This window comes from Poromitra crassiceps, assembly GCF_964638095.1.
Source record: "Poromitra crassiceps genome assembly, chromosome: 1".
Lineage (NCBI taxonomy): Eukaryota > Metazoa > Chordata > Actinopteri > Beryciformes > Melamphaidae > Poromitra > Poromitra crassiceps.
In genome coordinates, this window is record NC_139623.1 from 74,434,839 (window position 1) to 74,453,385 (window position 18,547).

General features: G+C 51.8%; 1 protein-coding gene across 1 annotated transcript in view; it reads left to right on the top strand.

The window, feature by feature from the left end:
* Positions 1–8,148: 8,148 nt before the first annotated feature.
* Positions 8,149–18,547, top strand: part of trim3b (tripartite motif containing 3b) — a gene marked incomplete at both ends in the record, with an annotated part of 52,229 nt that continues 41,830 nt past the window's right edge. Inside the window, one exon of the mRNA XM_083637497.1 lies at positions 8,149–8,294. Coding sequence (XP_083493623.1) covers positions 8,149–8,294 — 146 coding nt within the window. The remainder of the gene's footprint in view (positions 8,295–18,547) is intronic.

Here is an 18,547-nt window from a genome sequence, read left to right on the forward strand (position 1 = left end):
CAGTACATGAAACAAAATAATTAATATACAAAACATGTTCAATTGCACTACATACAATTATACAAACCTGACAAAACATTACATTTACAAACATTCATTCATTCATCAATACAATCAAACAGCAACAGCAAAAAATTAAAACCTAGGAGTGAGTCGGATCAGTGATTACAGGTGTTTTACTTCGTTTCGAACTCAAGCTCTCACTAGTGCCTAGTTCGCTGCGTACGCAGCACTATGGAAGACTGTCATTTTTGCTCCAAAAATTACTTTACATTAAAACCTGACCATGCCCCTTTAGGTGACGTGGTGCCCCCCTGGGGCTGACTGGGCCACCCACCTCACCCCCGTGACTACGTCACGGCCAGTCAGCCCAGGGTCCGCCACTCTTCGTTTCTTCCAGCCAGTGTGAGGACGTCATTTTCTTAAGCTCCGCGGTTAGCTCTGAAATTAGCGCTCTTCATAGCTTGGATAAATAGACTCGCTCCGGTTTATTTGCCCACCTCAAGAGGTTCGCGTGGACGAGATAAATCAGGATTCGGGGACCCGTTCCTGTGCTCTTCACCAGCGGCATCGGATCAAGCCATCCAAAGTTAAGGGTGTCTTTCATTGTTAACTGTTGTTTAGCTGCCGCCGTGCAGCTCATGTGAACGTTTTCCCCGGCTGGGGTAACGTTGTGTTAGGCTTGGGCGCTGACTCAGGTCTGCACTCAAAACTCTTAGCTAGGTTGCATACGTGCAGAATAGCTTGTACCGTTAGCACTAGAACAACGGGCTAATTAGCACAGTTGTCACAGATAGCTAGCTTGCATCCGTGCGGTTGCTTCTGTTTGCTAGGTACTTTAGGCGCCAGCTACTAGCGTTAGAGCGTGCGCGTTTCTCCGGCTGGAGTAACGTTAGATACTGTAGATAGCTAGCTAGTTGTCTCGTGCAGCTAGCAGCTAGCTTGTAGCACTCCAGCATCTTCACCATTGCAAGCTACTGTATTTAGTCAGCTTACACGGTTAACTCCCGCTAATTCTGGTACAGTCGGCGGGGCTTGTTGGCGGGTTAGCTTTGCTTACTCGCACAATGAACCGGGCGGCTGCCATGAGACAGGGGGAGACAGCCAAGAGCTGTGTTAGCTGTGAGGCTACATTGGCGATCCAGGACCGCCACAGGGAGTGTGTGTTTTGCCTCGGGCATAACCATGCTAGCGACGCCCTGCTGAAGCCCGATTTCTGCCGGGCCTGCGAAGGCTTTACCCTGGCCGTTTTACGGGAAAGAGCGATGCTCTTTGTCCAGGTGGGCCCGCGGCTTAGCCATGCACCTCCCGAGGGAGGCGCATGCGGTGGGTCTGACCGCTCGGAGGAAGAGGAGCTACCTGACGAGCAGGGCTCCCCGGTCCTACCCGAGCAGCAGGTTTTGAACTGGGGGGACGAGCCCATCGACCCTGTGTTACAACATGGGGGGCTCTTCCCCTACGACCCCATTATTCCCCCCCAGGACGCCCCCCAAGGGGAGTTGTCTGGCGGGGAGGAATGGGACCGCGCTACCACGGTCACCTCTCTGGTAGGGACCCGTTCGGAGGCTAGCCTCAACGAGCCCTATCAGAAGCAGTTTCTGGGGGTAATGTTTAGGGCTGCAGCGAAGCTCGGCATCGCTCGGGCCGAACCACCTCCGCCCCTCGAATCAGTGCTGCGGGGTTGCTATTACCAGCCACTCCAGGCACCACAGGCACCCCGCCCGAAGCCCCGGCTACCCGTCTGTATAGACGTGGTTCGCGCGGTGCAGTCAGGATGGGAAAGGCCTCAGGAGGCCAAGCCGCTCTGCGCGGGCATGGCTCCGTGGTCGGCCTTAGAGGGGGCGGATAAACTCGCGTTAACCGCGATGCCTCCCCTCGACGATATGGTGGCCAGACACCTGGCCCCTAACCCCGCGAGGCCCGCTTTGCCCTCTAAGGCGTGCCAACTTACAGCCAAGTTGGCCGAAAAGGCGTACTTGGCGGCAGGGCAGTCCGCCGCCATGACCAACAACCTGGCCATTTTGCAGGGCTACCAGGCGGTGCTCCTGCAGGAGATGCAAGGTGACCCTGCCCCCGAGATGTTTACAGAGCTCAGGATGGCCACGGATTACGCCATGCGTATGGTAGACTGCCTGGCGCAGAACAGTGGGAAGGTCATGGCCTTCTCCGTTCTCACCCACCGCCACCTGTGGCTAAATCTTACCCAGCTCCTTGAGCAGGATAAGAGGAGGCTGCTGGGGGCTCAGATCTCCCCGGAGGGCCTGTTCGGCTCCTCCGTGGAAGACTTGGCCCAGCGGTTGGAGGCGCGTCAGAGGGACTCGGCGGCGGTCAGCACCCTCATGCTTAAGCGGGCGAAAGGGGAGGACCGCCGGTTCCAGGTCCAAGCGCGCGCGCAGAGTCGTCCTCCGGGGCCTCCGCCGCCACGGACCGCCCCGCGCCAGCGGGTACGAGTCTCACCGGCTAGGGCGCCCCCAATGGATGCGCCCCACCCAGCCGTGGTGGGCCCATCATGGGTCCCACGGCAGGCCAGGGTACGCGGCCCCCGCCCCCCAAAACGAGGGGGTGCGCGGGGAGCGGGTAACCAGTCCCGTACTTAGTCACCTCCCTGGGGAAGGGGGGGGGGCTATGAGCCCACCGTCGTTGGAGCTCAGCGCTCAACTTCGGTCTGGGACTCAGCAGGGGCCTACCCAACCCAGCTCGCCGGGGCTTGGCTTCAGGGCCAGCCTTCGGCTTGTAGCTTTAGGGACAAGCCCACCGTCCTGGGTGCCCAGCGCCCGAGTTCGGTCGGGAGCTCTCCCAGGATCGCTTATCCGCCGTCAGGAGGCCCCCGGGACAAGCCCACCATCGATGGTGCCATGGGCCCATCGTTGGTCGGGAGCTCTCCTGGGGACCGCACGAGCGGACGAGTCCACATCCGGCGGTCAAAAGAGAGTCTTGCCTCCTTACTCCCCCCAGCCGGCGAAAGCTGCACGGCTGGGGGGTTTCGCCGGTTCAACACGCTCACAGGGCACGTCAGTAGGCGGAGCCCGCGTAAGAAACCGGCAGGGGGGCTTAGCCTCTTTTGTCCCGCCCCCCCCTTTTTCTTCCCCAACCAAAGCACCGGGTCCCCCGGTGCCCAACAATATACTCAGACCATCGTTGCCCGACAGGCTCGAGGCCTGGGAGCGTCTGTGTTCCCCGTCCCCGTGGCTGCGGCGCACCCTTCGGAAGGGTTACGCCCTGCAATTTGCCAGGGCCCCACCCAGGTTCGACGGGACCCACTATACGGCCGTGGAAGGGGAGTCCATGGACATACTCCACAAGGAGGTCATTTCGCTCCTCGCCAAGGGGGCGATCCGCTCGGTCCCCAAGGCAGAGGTGCGCTCGGGCTTCTACCACAGGTACTTCGTCGTGCCCAAAAAGGACGGGTCCATGCGTCCAATTCTGGACCTCCGGCGCCTCAACAAGACGCTGAGGAAGTTCCCGTTCCGAATGCTCTCTTTTCCCCACCTCTTCAACGCGTTGAGACAGGGGGATTTCTTTACTTCCGTGGACCTGAAAGATGCGTTCTTCCATGTCCACGTGGTCAAGAGACACAGGAAATACCTGAGGTTCTCCTTCCTGGGGAAGGCTTACGAGTTCTGTGTCTTGCCTTTCGGCATGTCTTTGAGCCCGCGAACCTTCACGGCTTGCGTGGAGACGGCCTTGGCCCCCCTCCGCGCGAGAGGGGTTCGCATCTTCCTTTACCTCGACGACGCTCTTATTGTGGCCGGCTCGAGGATCGGTGCCATGAAACATACCAAGGTGGTGACCGATCACCTACAAACCTTAGGGTTCCTGGTGAACTGGAAAAAGAGCTGCCTCACCCCAGAGCAGACGGCGATCTTCCTGGGGCTCGAGTTGAACTCCCGGGCCATGCGAGCCCGCCTTTCGCGGGAGCGACAGGCGCGCACGGTGCGGACAGCGAGGGCATTAAGTCTATGCTCCTCGGTGTCAGTGCTTCAGTGCACAGTCATGTTGGGCCTGATGGCCTCGGCACTGCATGTGCTCCCCCTGGGGAGGCTACACATGCGTCCGTTCCATATCTGGTTTCTTGCGTTGCGCTTGGATCCAGCCAGGGACCGTCATCGCAGGGTGCCTATGACAGGTCAGGCCCGCCAGGCTTTGGCCATATGGGCAGACCCCCGTTACCTATCGAGGGGCACTCGATTGGGCCCGGTCCCGCTCAGGCTAGTGATTCGCACCGACGCCTCCCTCTGGGGTTGGGGTGCGGTGTGCGGGCTTCTGTCGGCGAACGGCCGGTGGGAGGCTCAGGAGCATCGCCACATAAACGTCTTGGAGCTGGAGGCGATCCGCCTCGCTCTGCTTCATTTCCAGCGAGTCATACATGGACGCCATGTGCTGATTCGCTCGGACAATATGGCGGCGATCGCCCACCTGAACAAACAGGGCGGTGTGCGGTCGAAGACTTTGAACCGGTTAGCGGCGGAGATTCACCTGTGGGCGTATCCCCGTCTCCTGTCAGTGTCGGCGGTCTATCTGCCGGGACGGCTGAATTACGGCGCCGACCTGCTGTCTCGAGGCTACCCCCGTCATACGGAGTGGTGCCTCCACCCTCAGGTGGTGGAACAGATTTGGGCCAGGTTTGGTCGTGCCCGCGTCGATCTCTTCGCATCGCGGCGCGCGGCGCACTGCCCATTGTGGTTCTCGATCCAGGAGGACAGCCCCCCGTTGGGACACGACGCGTTGGCGAACGCGTGGCCACGGGAGGGGCTCTATGCGTTTCCACCGATCCCCCTGATCCGTCAGGTGTTGGACAGGGTGAGGGAACAGCGTCTCCGGCTCGTTCTAGTGGCCCCGTTCTGGCCCAGGCAGACGTGGTTTGCAGACCTGGTCTCCCTGGCGCAGGGCCCGCCGTGGGCATTGCCGGTGCGGGCCGATCTCCTGTCCCAGGCGGAGGGGGAGGTGTTCCACCCCTCCCCAGGCAGGTGGAAGCTAGCAGTCTGGCTCCTGAACGGGACCAGTTGCTAGCACAGGGCTTGCCCGACAATGTGGTGCGCACTATTCAGAGTGCTAGGGCTGCTTCGACCCGCACTCAATATGCGTACAAGTGGCGGGTTTTTTCGCGATGGTGCACAAGTAAGGGTGTGGATCCAGTGAACTGCAGCGTGCGTCCAGTTCTCTGTTTCCTTCAAAGCTTGCTTGATGCGGGACAGTCCCCGCAGTCGCTTAAGGTGTACGTAGCCGCGATTTCGGCTTGCCACATGGGGATTGAAGGGACCCCCGTGGGGGTGTGCCCTTTGGTCTCGCGCTTCATGAAGGGGGCGCGTAAACTGCGCCCGCCGTTGCGGTGCGTTTTTCCCAAATGGGACCTCGTTACGGTGCTGGACGGGCTAACGGGTCATCCGTTTGAGCCCTTGGACTCCGCCGATTTAAAGTTTCTGTCCTTAAAGACCGCGCTGCTGCTGGCCTTATCGTCAGGGAAGAGAGTCGGTGACCTGATTGCCCTCTCGGTACAGCAGGCCTGTATGGTTTTTGGGGACGATGGGCGCAGGGTTACGTTGCGACCTAACCCGGCGTACCAGCCCAAGAATATTAATGCCAGCTATAGGTCTATGGTAATAGACTTATCGGCATTCTGTCCCCCGCCGTTCAGTTCGGGTGAGGAGAGACGTTTGCACATGCTGTGCCCCGTAAGGGCGCTCTCGGCCTATGTGGCCAGGACGCGTTCATTACGCATTACAGATCAGCTGTTGGTTTGCTTTGGGCAAAGGGCCCAGGGCGGACCCCTTTCCAAGGATCGCTTATCACACTGGATAATGGAGGCGATCGCGTTGGCATACTCTGCCGTGGGCAAGGTTCCCCCGGAGGGTATCAAGGCGCATTCTACGCGAGGTGTTGCTACATCCTCTGCGTTGTTGCGTGGTGTGTCGGTGGAGGACATGTGTGCCGCGGCCTCATGGTCCTCTCATCACACTTTTGTCAGGTACTACAGTCTCGACGTGTCCGGTTCGCAGTTCGCGCACGCGGTGCTGTCGGTGGCAAGAAAGTAGTATCGTTGCCACTCTAATATGTCATTCGGTTAGGCATAAACGTTGCCATATGGCCGTGGTTCACCGGTGCCTTTCGGGTCGCCCTGTGGGTGCTCCCGGCAGCAAGGTCGGTTGAATTGAGGCACTAGTGAGAGCTTGAGTTCGAAACGAAGTAAAACGTTAGGGTTGTGCTACAACCCAGGTTTTACGAGTGAGAACGAGAGCTCTCACTACCCAGCCTTGCTGCGTCGATGCGTCTCTGGGTGCGTCGGATCTCAGCTGGCTGGAAGAAATGAGTGGCGGACCCTGGGCTGACTGGCCGTGACGTAGTCACGGGGGTGAGGTCGGGGGCACCACGTCACCTAAAGGGGCGTGGTCAGGTTTTAATGTAAAGTAATTTTTGGAGCAAAAATGACAGTCTTCCATAGTGCTGCGTACGCAGCGAACTAGGCACTAGTGAGAGCTCTCGTTCTCACTCGTAAAACCTGGGTTGTAGCACAACCCTAACGTTTTCTAGCATCAGATGTTGTTTGTAGGCTTGTTTGAAATGTGAGATGGAGGTTATTGCTCTGATGTGGAGTGGGATCTAGTTCCAAATTTTGGTGTATGTGTGGAAAAATGATCTTAGTCCATAATTATTTTTGTATGCCGGTACTGGTATGAGTGCATGTGAGATTGATCTGGTGATGCGTTCTTGTCTTGTGTTGTGTCTTGGGAGTAAAGCTGTAAGTGTTGGAGAAGAGTTGTTTCAGGAAACCAAAATCCACAAAAACGTTCTAACTATGTTATTTAGGGTCTTATGTTAGTAATTGTGTGCCTCCGAAATTATTATACATTACTTTCAACCCAAAGCCTTAAAATTGACGCTTTTCTACAAGATTCTACAAGGTACTTCCTCATTGAAGAGAGCAGTGCGCGAGGTGCTAAAATGCAGGAGCTTATGACGTCATAAGCTCTATATAACCTTTGTACACGCGCGCAACTCGCCCTTCTCCTTTTGTCCGTTCTTTGCCCCCAGTGACAGCGCTCGCTCAGTGTATGTCTGTCTGCCTCCCACTCTGTGCCGAGCGCTATGCTGCTCGCTCTCTCTCTCTCTCTCTCTCTCTCTCTCTCTCTCGGGACTAGTGTGAGAGAGAGCACAGAGAGAGACACACAGCCTGGTGACGCGAGGTTACTCACACATACACACACACACTGCGCTGTGCAGTCGCACTCTCCCTCTCCGAGCAACGAACACACACACACACACACACACACACACACACACACACACACACACACACGGTGTGTGTGTGTTCGACACACGCACTCGATCTCTCTTTCTCTCTTTCTCCGTTTCCCTCCCCCCCTCTCTCTCGCGCTCTCCGAGAGACAGAAATTTCCCTGCTGCAGACGGGACACGCCCACACAGTCCGCGGGAGAAAATACACTCTAAAAACTAATTGATTCTCATGACTTTTGTCAAGACTGTCAAACCTAAATTTATATACTTTGCGACGTTCATCATCGTTCAAATTTGGCTGGTGGCTTATTAACATAGATTCCTGTGATGTGATGAACTCAAAATGCTAAATAATAATAAAATATTTCTGGTTTCCAGGGACTTTAATGGCTAGACTTTTTGTGTAATTCTGAAAAGTTGTAGCAGAGGAGTGTGAAAGTGCAGTACAGTGGTGAGTCCAGGGTGGAAAGTTACCATGAATTTGATATGCTCTGTTGTAGAGTCTTGCTATGGGTTCTATGGTTTCCTTTGTCGTGAGGGACCAGATTGGAAGACAGTAGGATATTGCTGAGAGAAATATTGCATGTAGGTATGTATTTGAAACAGTGAGGGTGAGAAATTGTCTAATCTTACTGTAAACAAATAGTTTCTGATTTGCCTTCTTGACTAAGTTATTGATGTGATGTTTGTAGGTGAGGTGAGTATCAAGTGTTACTCCAAGGTATTTGTAGGTTTCTGTTATGGTTAATGTGTGATTTGCAAAGTGTATGGGGTCAGAAATAGATATAGATTTTCCTTCCTAACCCTTTAACACATAGCTGAGTCCAGGTGTGCAGACATTCATCTATGTACCTGTGTATCTATTCCCCCTCTCTCACTTTGCAGGCTAACTGGAGTTGCGGTCAGCAGCTTTGAATGTCTTCTGCCATGGCAAAGCGAGAGACTGGGAGCACCAGCCCAGTGGTGCGTCAGATAGACAAGCAGTTTCTGGTCTGCAGCATCTGTCTGGATCACTACCACAACCCCAAGGTCCTGCCCTGCCTGCACACCTTCTGTGAGAGGTAACCAACATGTGCTCCTGCCGTTAACAACCGACCAGGTTCCTAATTACCCAACCATCCCTGACACAAACCCAAGGCTCTGCCCTGCCGGCTATAGAAGTAACATTACAGCATTGTTTTTGACCGTCTTTTGACCCCAACAGTTAACACAGTGAACCTGAACTTTTCTATGAGTGTTACAGCAATAAAACTGCACTCCCCCCCCCGATTTTCTATCCCATTTTTTTTATCCCCCATTAGTGCTAATTTAATTTGTTTATCCTGGTTGCTGCTCCACCCTCTGCCGATCTGGGGAGAGCCGAAAACTGGCTCCATGCTTCCTCCGAGACATGGGCAGTTAGCCAGCCGCTTCTTTTCACCTGACAGGGGAAGCTTCACCGGTAGGACATAGCACGTGGGAGGATCCTGCTATTCCAACGAGTTCCCCTCCCTCCGAACAGGCGCCCTTAACGACCAGAGGAGGCACCACATCAGCAACCAGGATATTGCATGTTTTTGGTGAAGAGGAGTTCCTATATGAAGGAAACCCCCGGGAGGCACGGGGAGAAGAACATGCAAACTCCACACAGAAAGGCCCTTTTGACGACCCCACCCGGGCGGTGGGCACTCGAGGACATGCGGACGGGCACGCATTCCTTCAGCGTTCACAGCGTCCCAGGTGGGAATCGAACCCAGGGCCTTCGAGCTGTGAGGCGACAGCGCTTACCACTGCGCCACCGTACCCCCCTAATAAAACTGCATCTTAAACCCCAACCTTCACACTGACCCTAACCAAACACAACCACAGAAGTCTTGTCATATTTACATGCCGGCCATTAGCGGAACCTCATAGCAAATCTCTAAACCGCAATGAAACAGTCAGACTCCAGACTGCAGCTCCTCACTGACTCCAGACTGCAGCTCCTCACTGACTCCAGACTGCAGCTCCTCACTGACTCCAGACTGCAGCTCCTCACTGACTCCAGACTGCTGCTCCTCCTCACTGACTCCAGACTGCTGCTCCTCACTGACTCCAGACTGCTGCTCCTCACTGACTCCACTGCGATAAGTGCATTCCTCAGCGTCGGGGAACTGTCAGCGACTGCAGTCTGAAAAGAGGCCCTTTGTTGAGAGAGGCGATTCCTCCATCTACAGTTCATCAGGAAGACAAAAGCCCCTCAGGCGACACTTACTGGACTTTTTACAACAGAGGTAGACTCAGCCCTCAGTCTTAATCGTTTCACTCCTGTAAGACTGAGAATATTACTATTTAAATCTTTGCATAACGTTAGGTGGCGCTGTTGGAAGCCTTGCATCGGAGAACCAATCATGAGTGTTGTGGGCGGGCCTGCTTTCTGGGGGCAGTGACGCTCATGCAGAACCAGTGTTTCGCAAAACATCGCCGCGTTTGCGGAGAACACCAGGCTCTTCTTGGCGAGAAAGAGCCTGGCTTCCGCTCACAATTGATTTTGTCACCCTACCTGGTTCCGGCCTAGAGCCCGCCCTAGACCGGATGGGCAGCGTTTCTAGCTCGTCAACTTTCACGTTAACTTGACAATTTGACACAAGTATCAGAACGGCAAACAACAAAACAAAAGATGGACGTACCGAACGAAGTTTTTGAAGAAGTTATTTTAGAAACATTGCGGATTCACAATCTCACATCTTTTAAGCCAATACAGAAGCTTTGCATCAGACAATTAATCGAGGCAAGAGACGTCAAGCTAACGGCAACAAAGACGTATTTTGGCGCACTGCCTTCCGGTGTTCGTTCTGGTTCCGTGGTTTACGCCCCATGACAAAAAGCGGGATGAAAGGTGCCCAGACTAGGACGTGTTTCATCCGGCCCCGGCGGCTAGAGGTCTTTCCCCCAGCGATAAACCCGACTCCCGAGGCTAATGTTACAGAGCCTGCTGATGACTCACAGTAGCAAGCGGACCACTTCCGGGTAGGAAAAATTATTGTAAAATAAACAACAGGTATAAACTCTCTTTGCAGCACATCGGTGTCTTGCTCTATATTGGAACTATGATAAATGGCATTGCCACTACCAAATAAAATTCTAATAATAAATGTAGGCGTGTCTGCTGCCGGCCGTTCTCGCCGGGCTCTGACAGACAGTTTCTGACAGTGAAATTCCCAGACGTTTGGTGGTGCAGCTCACCAAACGTCTGGGAGCCGAGACTACAACAGAGGAGGCTGTTGGAAAGGTTCTGGGTCAGGGTGGGAGGATAGAGAATGAAGGGGGGATGTTTGCCGCTTGGTGCAGTGAGCAAATACACAGGATTGTGTCTAGGGAGTCCCACCGCGCTTCGGCTATTGCAGGCAGGTCCGGTGCATCACAGAGAGGAGGGACGCAGCAATAAAGTAAAAAAGAAAACTGGAGCAGCTCCGACCATTCCAATACCTTTTATTTAGGTGCAGAGTAAAAAGACGGACGTTTCGACGCCATATGCGTCTTCATCAGAGTCATGACAGACATCATGACATCGTGGATGTAATGTTAGTTCAGAATACCCCATGCGCAGAGTTTTGAATGAAATCCTTTTTGCGTGCTGTGTGGGGGGGCAAGTTTAATCCTCAGTTTTACTGTGTGGCACTGGCACATTATCCAGAGCCCTGCTGAGGGAAACAGATTTAGTTTGGGGTTATACACGCTGCCAGACAAATGCTAATATTGGATTGGTAGATGTAGTAGTTGTTGGGTTGAGGTGGCAGACAGAAGTTAGGAAGCCCCCGCTCTCTCTACATCAACCGTGTTTTTCAACAGATTGCAAGATTCAAGATTTTTATTGTCACTCTGTAGTACAAGTATCACGTGTGAAATTCTTGTGCTGTAGACTCCATTACAACATGCAACGTGCAAAATGACAGGGCATATAGGTGCAGGAAAACAAGAGAAACAACAAGCAATACGGCAGTAAAGCAATACAACAAGCCAGAAAACAGTGACATATTCACTGCACATAGGTGCAAATAGTATAGACATAATTAAACATAATTAAACATTCTGTTTGCACAGGTGCAAATGGCATAGACCTAATTAAACGTAATGGTAGCAGTTGCAGTACAGCTACTACATGATTGTTGGGAGTTTATTTGTGTATGTTAACTCATTCATGGCCAGTTTAGGACTGCCAATATTTAGCACAGGCCAAAGATTTTCATAATTGTTGGTCATCTTTCAAGACCCACAGTAAATTATCTATTAGCACCAAAGTGATTTGCAATACCTCAAAATGAAGATGTACGTCTCTGGGTTCACCAGAAAAAAAAGTGAGCTTTTAGCATGTTCTGTACTCTACTTATAGCCATTTATATACACCCTGTTTTCACCAAAAAGGTCTCTCTGAGAAGAGAAATTGCAGAAAATTGCATTTTTGTAAAGGACACTATCTCAGGCAGAACTCACTCTCAATTCTTTTATTTTGAACTGTATTGACATCAGACATGTAAATATTATTCGTTATGACACAAATGACAAAAAATATATATATATATATGGACGGCATTAGCTCGGGAGGTAGAGCAGGTCGGCCAATGACTCAAGGGTTTGCGGTTCGAATCCCGCTCCCTCCCAGCTGTTGTCGTTGTGTCCTTGGGCAAGACACTTAACCCTCATTGCCTCGTATGAATGGGTATGAATGTCTATGAATGTTGGTGGTGGTCGGAGGGGCCGTAGGCGCGAAATGGCTGCCACGCTTCCGTCAGTCTTCCCCAGGGCAGCTGTAGCTACATCACCCGTAGCTTACCACCACTGGTACGAATGGTGTGAATGAATAATGATTCCTGTGAAGCGCTTTGGGTGTCTAGAAAAGCGCTATATAAATCCAATCATTATTATTATTATTATTATATATATATATATATATACATGAAGTGCTTTTTTTACATTCAACAATACAGTTTACTCAGTGTGAGTGAGTGTGAATGTGTGTGCGCGGGGCCCATGTGTGTCTCTTTACATTACATTACATTTCGTCATTTAGCAGACCTAAATGACCGTCCTGACCTCATTCTGAGATGTGGGCTCACAATCGGCTCCTCATCTGAAATAAAAGCAACATATCCTCAGTAAACTATATAATCACATTTAGTACAGAGACAGTGTAGTGTACTAGTGTCTCAGTAAACTATACGATCATAGAATGCAGAGATCAGTGTAGTCTCTCTCACACACACACACACACACTCCTTACCGCGAGATCATCCGGGTCCTGTCGCATTGGAGTCCAGTCTTCCTCGCCCTCGACAGGAAAGTGGCCGTGCTGCTTGGCTCTGTGTGAAAGCCATTTCTGTGGCGAGGCTGCTGTTCTCCTCCTCACAAAGTTGTGACTCCGTCTCGTCTCTTTCGGGCTGGCACACAGGAACTTTGAGGCCATGGACCTGATACCATGTCACAGGCTGGGGAAGTCTTTGAACTACGCGCTGCACTAATAAAAACAAAAACACGTCAAACACGTCTTTGCCGTGGATGGCTATTCCTGATAACACGTTAAAGACGTCTTTGGCGATGAATGAGTTAAGGAGTCTCGTGGCCTGCGGGAAGAAACTGTCCCTCAAGCATTTTGTGCGTGCTTTTGGGACCCTGTATCTCCTCCCTGAGGGTAACGGGGAGAACAGGCTGTTGTGGGGGTGGTTTGTGTCCTTGATGATCTTCAGGGACCTCCTGAGGCACCGCTGGTTGTACAGTCGCTCCAGTTCTGGCAGCTCACATCCTGTTACGTGCTGGGCCGCGCGCCTCACTCTTCTTAGCGCCCTGCGGTCCATGGTGATGCAGTTCCCGTACCAGGTGGTGAAGCAGCCAGTCAGCAGGCTTTCAATGGTGCCTCTGTAGAAGTCCCTGAGGATTTTTGGCCTTAGCCCAAATTTCTTCAGGTGCCTGAGTCTGTGTAGTCGCTGTTGGGCCTTTTTGACAACAGTGGCGGTGTGGCTGGTGGATGTTGACTCCCAGGTACTTGAAGCTGTCCACCCTTTCCACCACTGTGCCGTTGATGGTGATTGGGGCGTGTGCGCCTCCTGTAGTCTACAATGATCTCCTTGGTCTTGGAGACGTTTAGAGAGAGGTGGTTGTCCTGACACCATTGTTCCAGGTCCTCCACCTCCTCTCTGTAGGCCGTCTCGTCGCTCCTGGAGATCAGCCCCACGACTGCTGTGTCGTCTGCAAACTTCACGATGGGGTTCGAGGTTTGAGTCGCCACGCAGTTGTGGGTGTAGAGGTCGTACCAGAAGGGGCTGGAGACGCACCCCTGGGGCGCTCCTATGCTGATGTTCAGTGGGGAGGAGGTGAGGTTGCCCACTCTCACCACCTGGCGGCGGGCTGTCAGAAAGTCCAGGATCCAGTCACACATTGCTGTGTTTAGTCCCAGATCCTTGAGCTTGCTTACCAGCCTGGAGGGTACTATGCTGTTGAATGCTGAGCTGTAGTCCACGAACAGCATTCTCACATAGGTGTCCTTCCCCTCCAGGTGAGAGAGGGCGGTGTGAAGTATGTGTGCTACTGCATCCGCTGTGCTCCTGTTGGGGCGGTATGCAAATTGTAGCGGGTCGTGGTCCGGTAGTGTGGGGTGGATCTGTGATATGACCAGCTTTTCGAAGCACTTGCTGGCTATGGGCGTGAGGGCTATTGGGCGCCAGTCGTTGAGGCTGGTCACTTTCTGCTGTTTGGGAATGGGATGATTGTTGCTGCTTTGAAGCAGGAGGGAACTTGCCGGAGGGAGAGGGACTGGTTGAAAATGTCTGAATTGAAAAGTGTGAATACGCCTGCCAGCTGGTGGGCGCAGGCCTTGAGGACACGCCCAGGGATGCCGTCCGGGCCGGCCGCATTGGGGGATGGGTGGGGTGGTGGGGGAGAGGGGCGGGCTGTGGGTGGATAGGTAGGTGTAGGGGGGAGGTGGGGGTGGGTCGATGGGGGGGCACTGAGGGGTGGGTGGGGGTTGAGGGGGAGGAGAGGAGGAGGGGTGGTGGTGGGGGAGAGGGGGAGGAGAGGAGGAGGGGTTGTGGGGTAATGGGGGGGGGGAAGGAGGGGTGGTGGGGGGGGGGGAGGTGGTGGGTTGGGGGGTGGGCGCTCTGGCAGAGGGGTCAAACCTAGCGTAGAACGCGTTGAGTTCGTCCGGCAGGGTGGGTGATGTGCTTGGGGTTTGCCGTTTCTCCCCTTTGAAGTCTGTGGCACTGTACATGCACTCGCATCAATTTACTTACCGGTAATTACTTATGTTCTTGCATGTGTAGCTGAGTCAATGTTGTCCATGTTATTTTTTATTTTGTGAACATTCTCAAAACGTGTGTAAGTTATTTTCTGTTACAATATCGTTTTTCTGTCAATATCACAATGTGAGCATATATATAGTTCCGTTTTACCTCTTGTAGCAGGGGGGGCCGTAATTAGCGTGACACCACAACACAACACACAAGTGACGTTGTCGCCTTCTCCCGGCAGAAGTCGGAGAACTATTGTCGTGGTAAGCCGTGTGTTGCCGCTCTCATTTCCTTGTTTAACTTAGCATGTTAAAATGTCACATACCATGGGTGGAATAGTATGATATGTTGTGATAGAAGATTGCTAACATGCTTTTATTCGTTTTGTCATTTGCTTTGGTGGGAAAAGTACGTTTATTTCTGTTGAAATTGTCTTTGATCTTCACTCAATTGTGCGTGGCCTGTTGCAGGGGACGGAGAGAAAGCTAGTCACTGTGCTGTATTGACTGTGCCCCCTGCTGATCTTTTATAGGTATGGTTTAATGCTATTGCTGTTTAATACTGTTATCTGTACTTTTATGAAGGACTGCATTTGTTTAGCTTAATAAGTTGAAGATAGTGTCATTAAATATGCACTTTGTTTTATTTATTTATTTTTGTATGGTTACATGTTTGAACTAAAGGGTGATACAGTGACTAAAAACGAATTCTTTATTTTGTTTCAACAAGAATGAATGTACTCATTGAGTATTTTTGTTTTGTTTGTATTGTAGCTACTGACTATAAATATGTATTATGTAACCACATACAGTAAGGGTATACACTGAAATTATTAGTGTTATTTTATGTTTATTTTATGTTTATTTGTAAAAAAGAGAAGTCGGAGAACTATTGTCGTGGGGACGGAGAGAAAGCTAGTCACTGTGCTGTATTGACTGTGCCCCCTGCTGATCTTTTATAGATAAAACTGCAGATCCTGAAGCCTGGTGTCCCTGGTTTTATTGTGCAACCATTCTGCAACCGTTACATAAAACTGGTGCCGTGACGACCCGGATCCATTGGTCAGCCGCCGCCGATCGCTGGGGTTCAGCTGTGTGCTTGTGACGTCTGGGATACTAAGTTGGTGGACCCGTGGATTCTGTTAGCTGTAGAAGTGATTGCTAATATTCAGTATAACACAGGTGTTCAGGATAAAACTATATAAAAAAAAAAAAAAAAAATTAGCACAAGATATATATTTTTTTCTGTGAAATTTGTAAAACAATTTTAACGTTGATTTGTTTTCTACACCTTTTATATGTACTGTGTGAGATGGCAGGCAGAGGTCAGGATACGTTCAGTAATTTCACACCCGGTGTTGGGATGGGAAGCCCGTGGTTTAGCACAGATGGGGCAGTTCGGAGTAGGGCTGCAATGTTAACCGTTGATGAGACATTGGACGACATCACTGAAACTCCTCCACCTGTGCCTCAGTTTTCCACCCCTAATGTCAACAATGAGAACACCACCCAACAGTTACGTGACCTCATCGGTGAGTTAGGGAGTCAGATTGGTGAGTCAATAGCCAGCCGCTTGATAGCCAGTCAGTCCCCACTCACCCCGAATCAGCCTCCATCAGTGAAACCAGTTAGACTTGGTGCATCAGACACAACCATTGACTTTTCCAAAGTAAGTCTGGTAGTCAGGTCTGATATCAAGGAGCCTCCCATGTATCGTGGCGATGGCGACGACAAATATTCTGTTCAAGAATGGATAGATATAATGGAGGTGTATTTGCACAAGAAAAGTGTCTCAACCAACGAACAGAAAGATGAGATTCTGAGCCATCTTCTTGGCAAGGCTAAAAGTATTGTCAAAGTAGGATTGAAAAGCAGCTTAGCAGCTGGCCCTGAGGCAATATATAGCATACTGAGCCGCTACTTTAGCGAGACCCCTGGGTCCTGTCTACCACTAGCCGATTTCTATGCCACACAGCCGACAGTAAAAGAGACACTAGTTGATTACTGGGTTAGGCTTAATACAGCTGCCGAGGCAGCCGACAGGCACTTGAAGCGTCAGGGGGGTAAAATGGACAATATGGATACAGAAATAGCTATGATGTTCATTCGAACCTGCCCTGATCCTAGTCTCGCCTGCGTTTTCAAATGTAAGCCCATAAGTAAGTGGTCCCTCACAGAGGTGCAGGAGACCATCGATGAACACCAAAGGGAGTGTCATGTGAAGAAGTCAAACGCAAACATGGCCAAAGCACATGTCCTCCAGGTAGCCACAGCTGTAGCAGCTATTAATCCCCCAGAACCTGAACCCGAATATGCTCAAATTAACACAGTCAAATACACCCCGACTAATTCAGCCAAGCCAAATGGAGCAGCTGCGTCAGAACAGGGTGCCCTAGAGCGTGTGCTAAGCATGTTAGAGAGAGTGTTAGAGCGTACCAGCCAGCCGGCTGATGCGGCTAGACCCCAATCCCCCCCCCCAGATCATTTCACCTCATGCCGAGTCTGTGGCAACAACTCTCACTCTACACGAACACACTGCATGAGAGAAAGGAGATGTCTGGGCTGCCTAGAAGTAGGGCATCAGCGAAGAGACTGCCCCAAAGCCACTGCTGTGCAACGAGATGGCAGATCACCTGATCAGGGAAACTAAGTCGCTCACACCTGAGAGGGGACAGTGTGAGTGACCGTGATGACACCCTCAACTCTAGTGACGAAGAGGACATGCAGTCTGTGTATGCAGAAAGCCTAAAATCTGCCCCACCTGATACTGTTGTATTGTTCCAAAACATAACCAAGCTTGATACATCTGACAGTCTGTTCTACACCAATGCACAAGTCAATGATAAAGTTTCACTGCAAGCTCTGCTAGATACTGGCTCCATGGCCTGTACCATTAGTGAAGAGGCTGAACAGCTGCTTAAGGATGCCGGATCAGCAACAGAGCCCAACGGTCTCCACACTAATATCAGGCTTGTTGGCTGTGGTGGAATCCAAGTCAAGCCCAAATGCATCCACAACCTGAAGATGGACGTGTACGGCTGCACGTTCAGTGTGCCTGCCTTAGTCGTTCCCGGACAGAAGGATCCAGTGATCCTGGGCACAAATGTAATTAAACACCTCATAAAGCAGTTCAAACAGTCTCCCAACTTCTGGCAGGTGCTGAGCAAACCTGAGTCCGCAAACGCACCAGAGATAATGCAGTTCCTCAGCATGTTGTCTGGCATCAACAGATGGAGGGGCGATACAATACCAGACTTCCTTGGGACTGTTAAACTGATGAAGGCAGTAACTCTTCTCCCTAAACAAGAGCACCTGGTCTGGGGCAAGTTACCTGCAGCCTCACCCCTTTCCGAAGGCAGTGCCATTCTGGTTGAGCCACCAAAAGCACAGACTCACAAGAAAGACATCATGGTCTGCAGATCGGTAGCCTCTATGAATGGTGACAGATGGGTCCCCGTCAGGATCCTCAACACCTCTGACAAGGTCATAACATTAAAGCGGAACACCAAGGTGGCTGATGTGACCACCTGCATAGCCGTCGAGGACCTAGACATGACTCCTGAACAAACGCCAGTCGAAAAAGTCACAGTGCAAAGTCAGACAGTAAATGGTGAAGGGGCCAGTAGCTCCGGTTCCACTCCTTGTCCCAATTTTCGTAACAGCCTACATAACCTGGGATTGGATGATCTAGATATTGACGCATGTGAGGTGTCCGATCACTGGAAATCACAACTGCTGCAACTGATCAACAAGTATGATGACGTCTTCTCAAGGAGTAAGCTTGATTGTGGGCTGGCTAAGGATTTTGTCCACCGCATCCACATGTCTGATGTGCGGCCATTCAGACTCCCATACCGGCGTGTGCCACCAGGGCATTACCACAAGCTCCGTCAGGTACTGTCCGAGATGGAGGAACGGGAACTCATCCGCAAGTCCAACAGTGAATGGGCATCCCCACTAGTGCTTGTATGGAAGAAGAATGGGGACCTTAGAATATGCGTGGACTACCGCTGGTTAAATGCCCGCACAATCAAGGATGCCCATCCTTTACCCCATCAATCAGACTGTCTGGCAGCG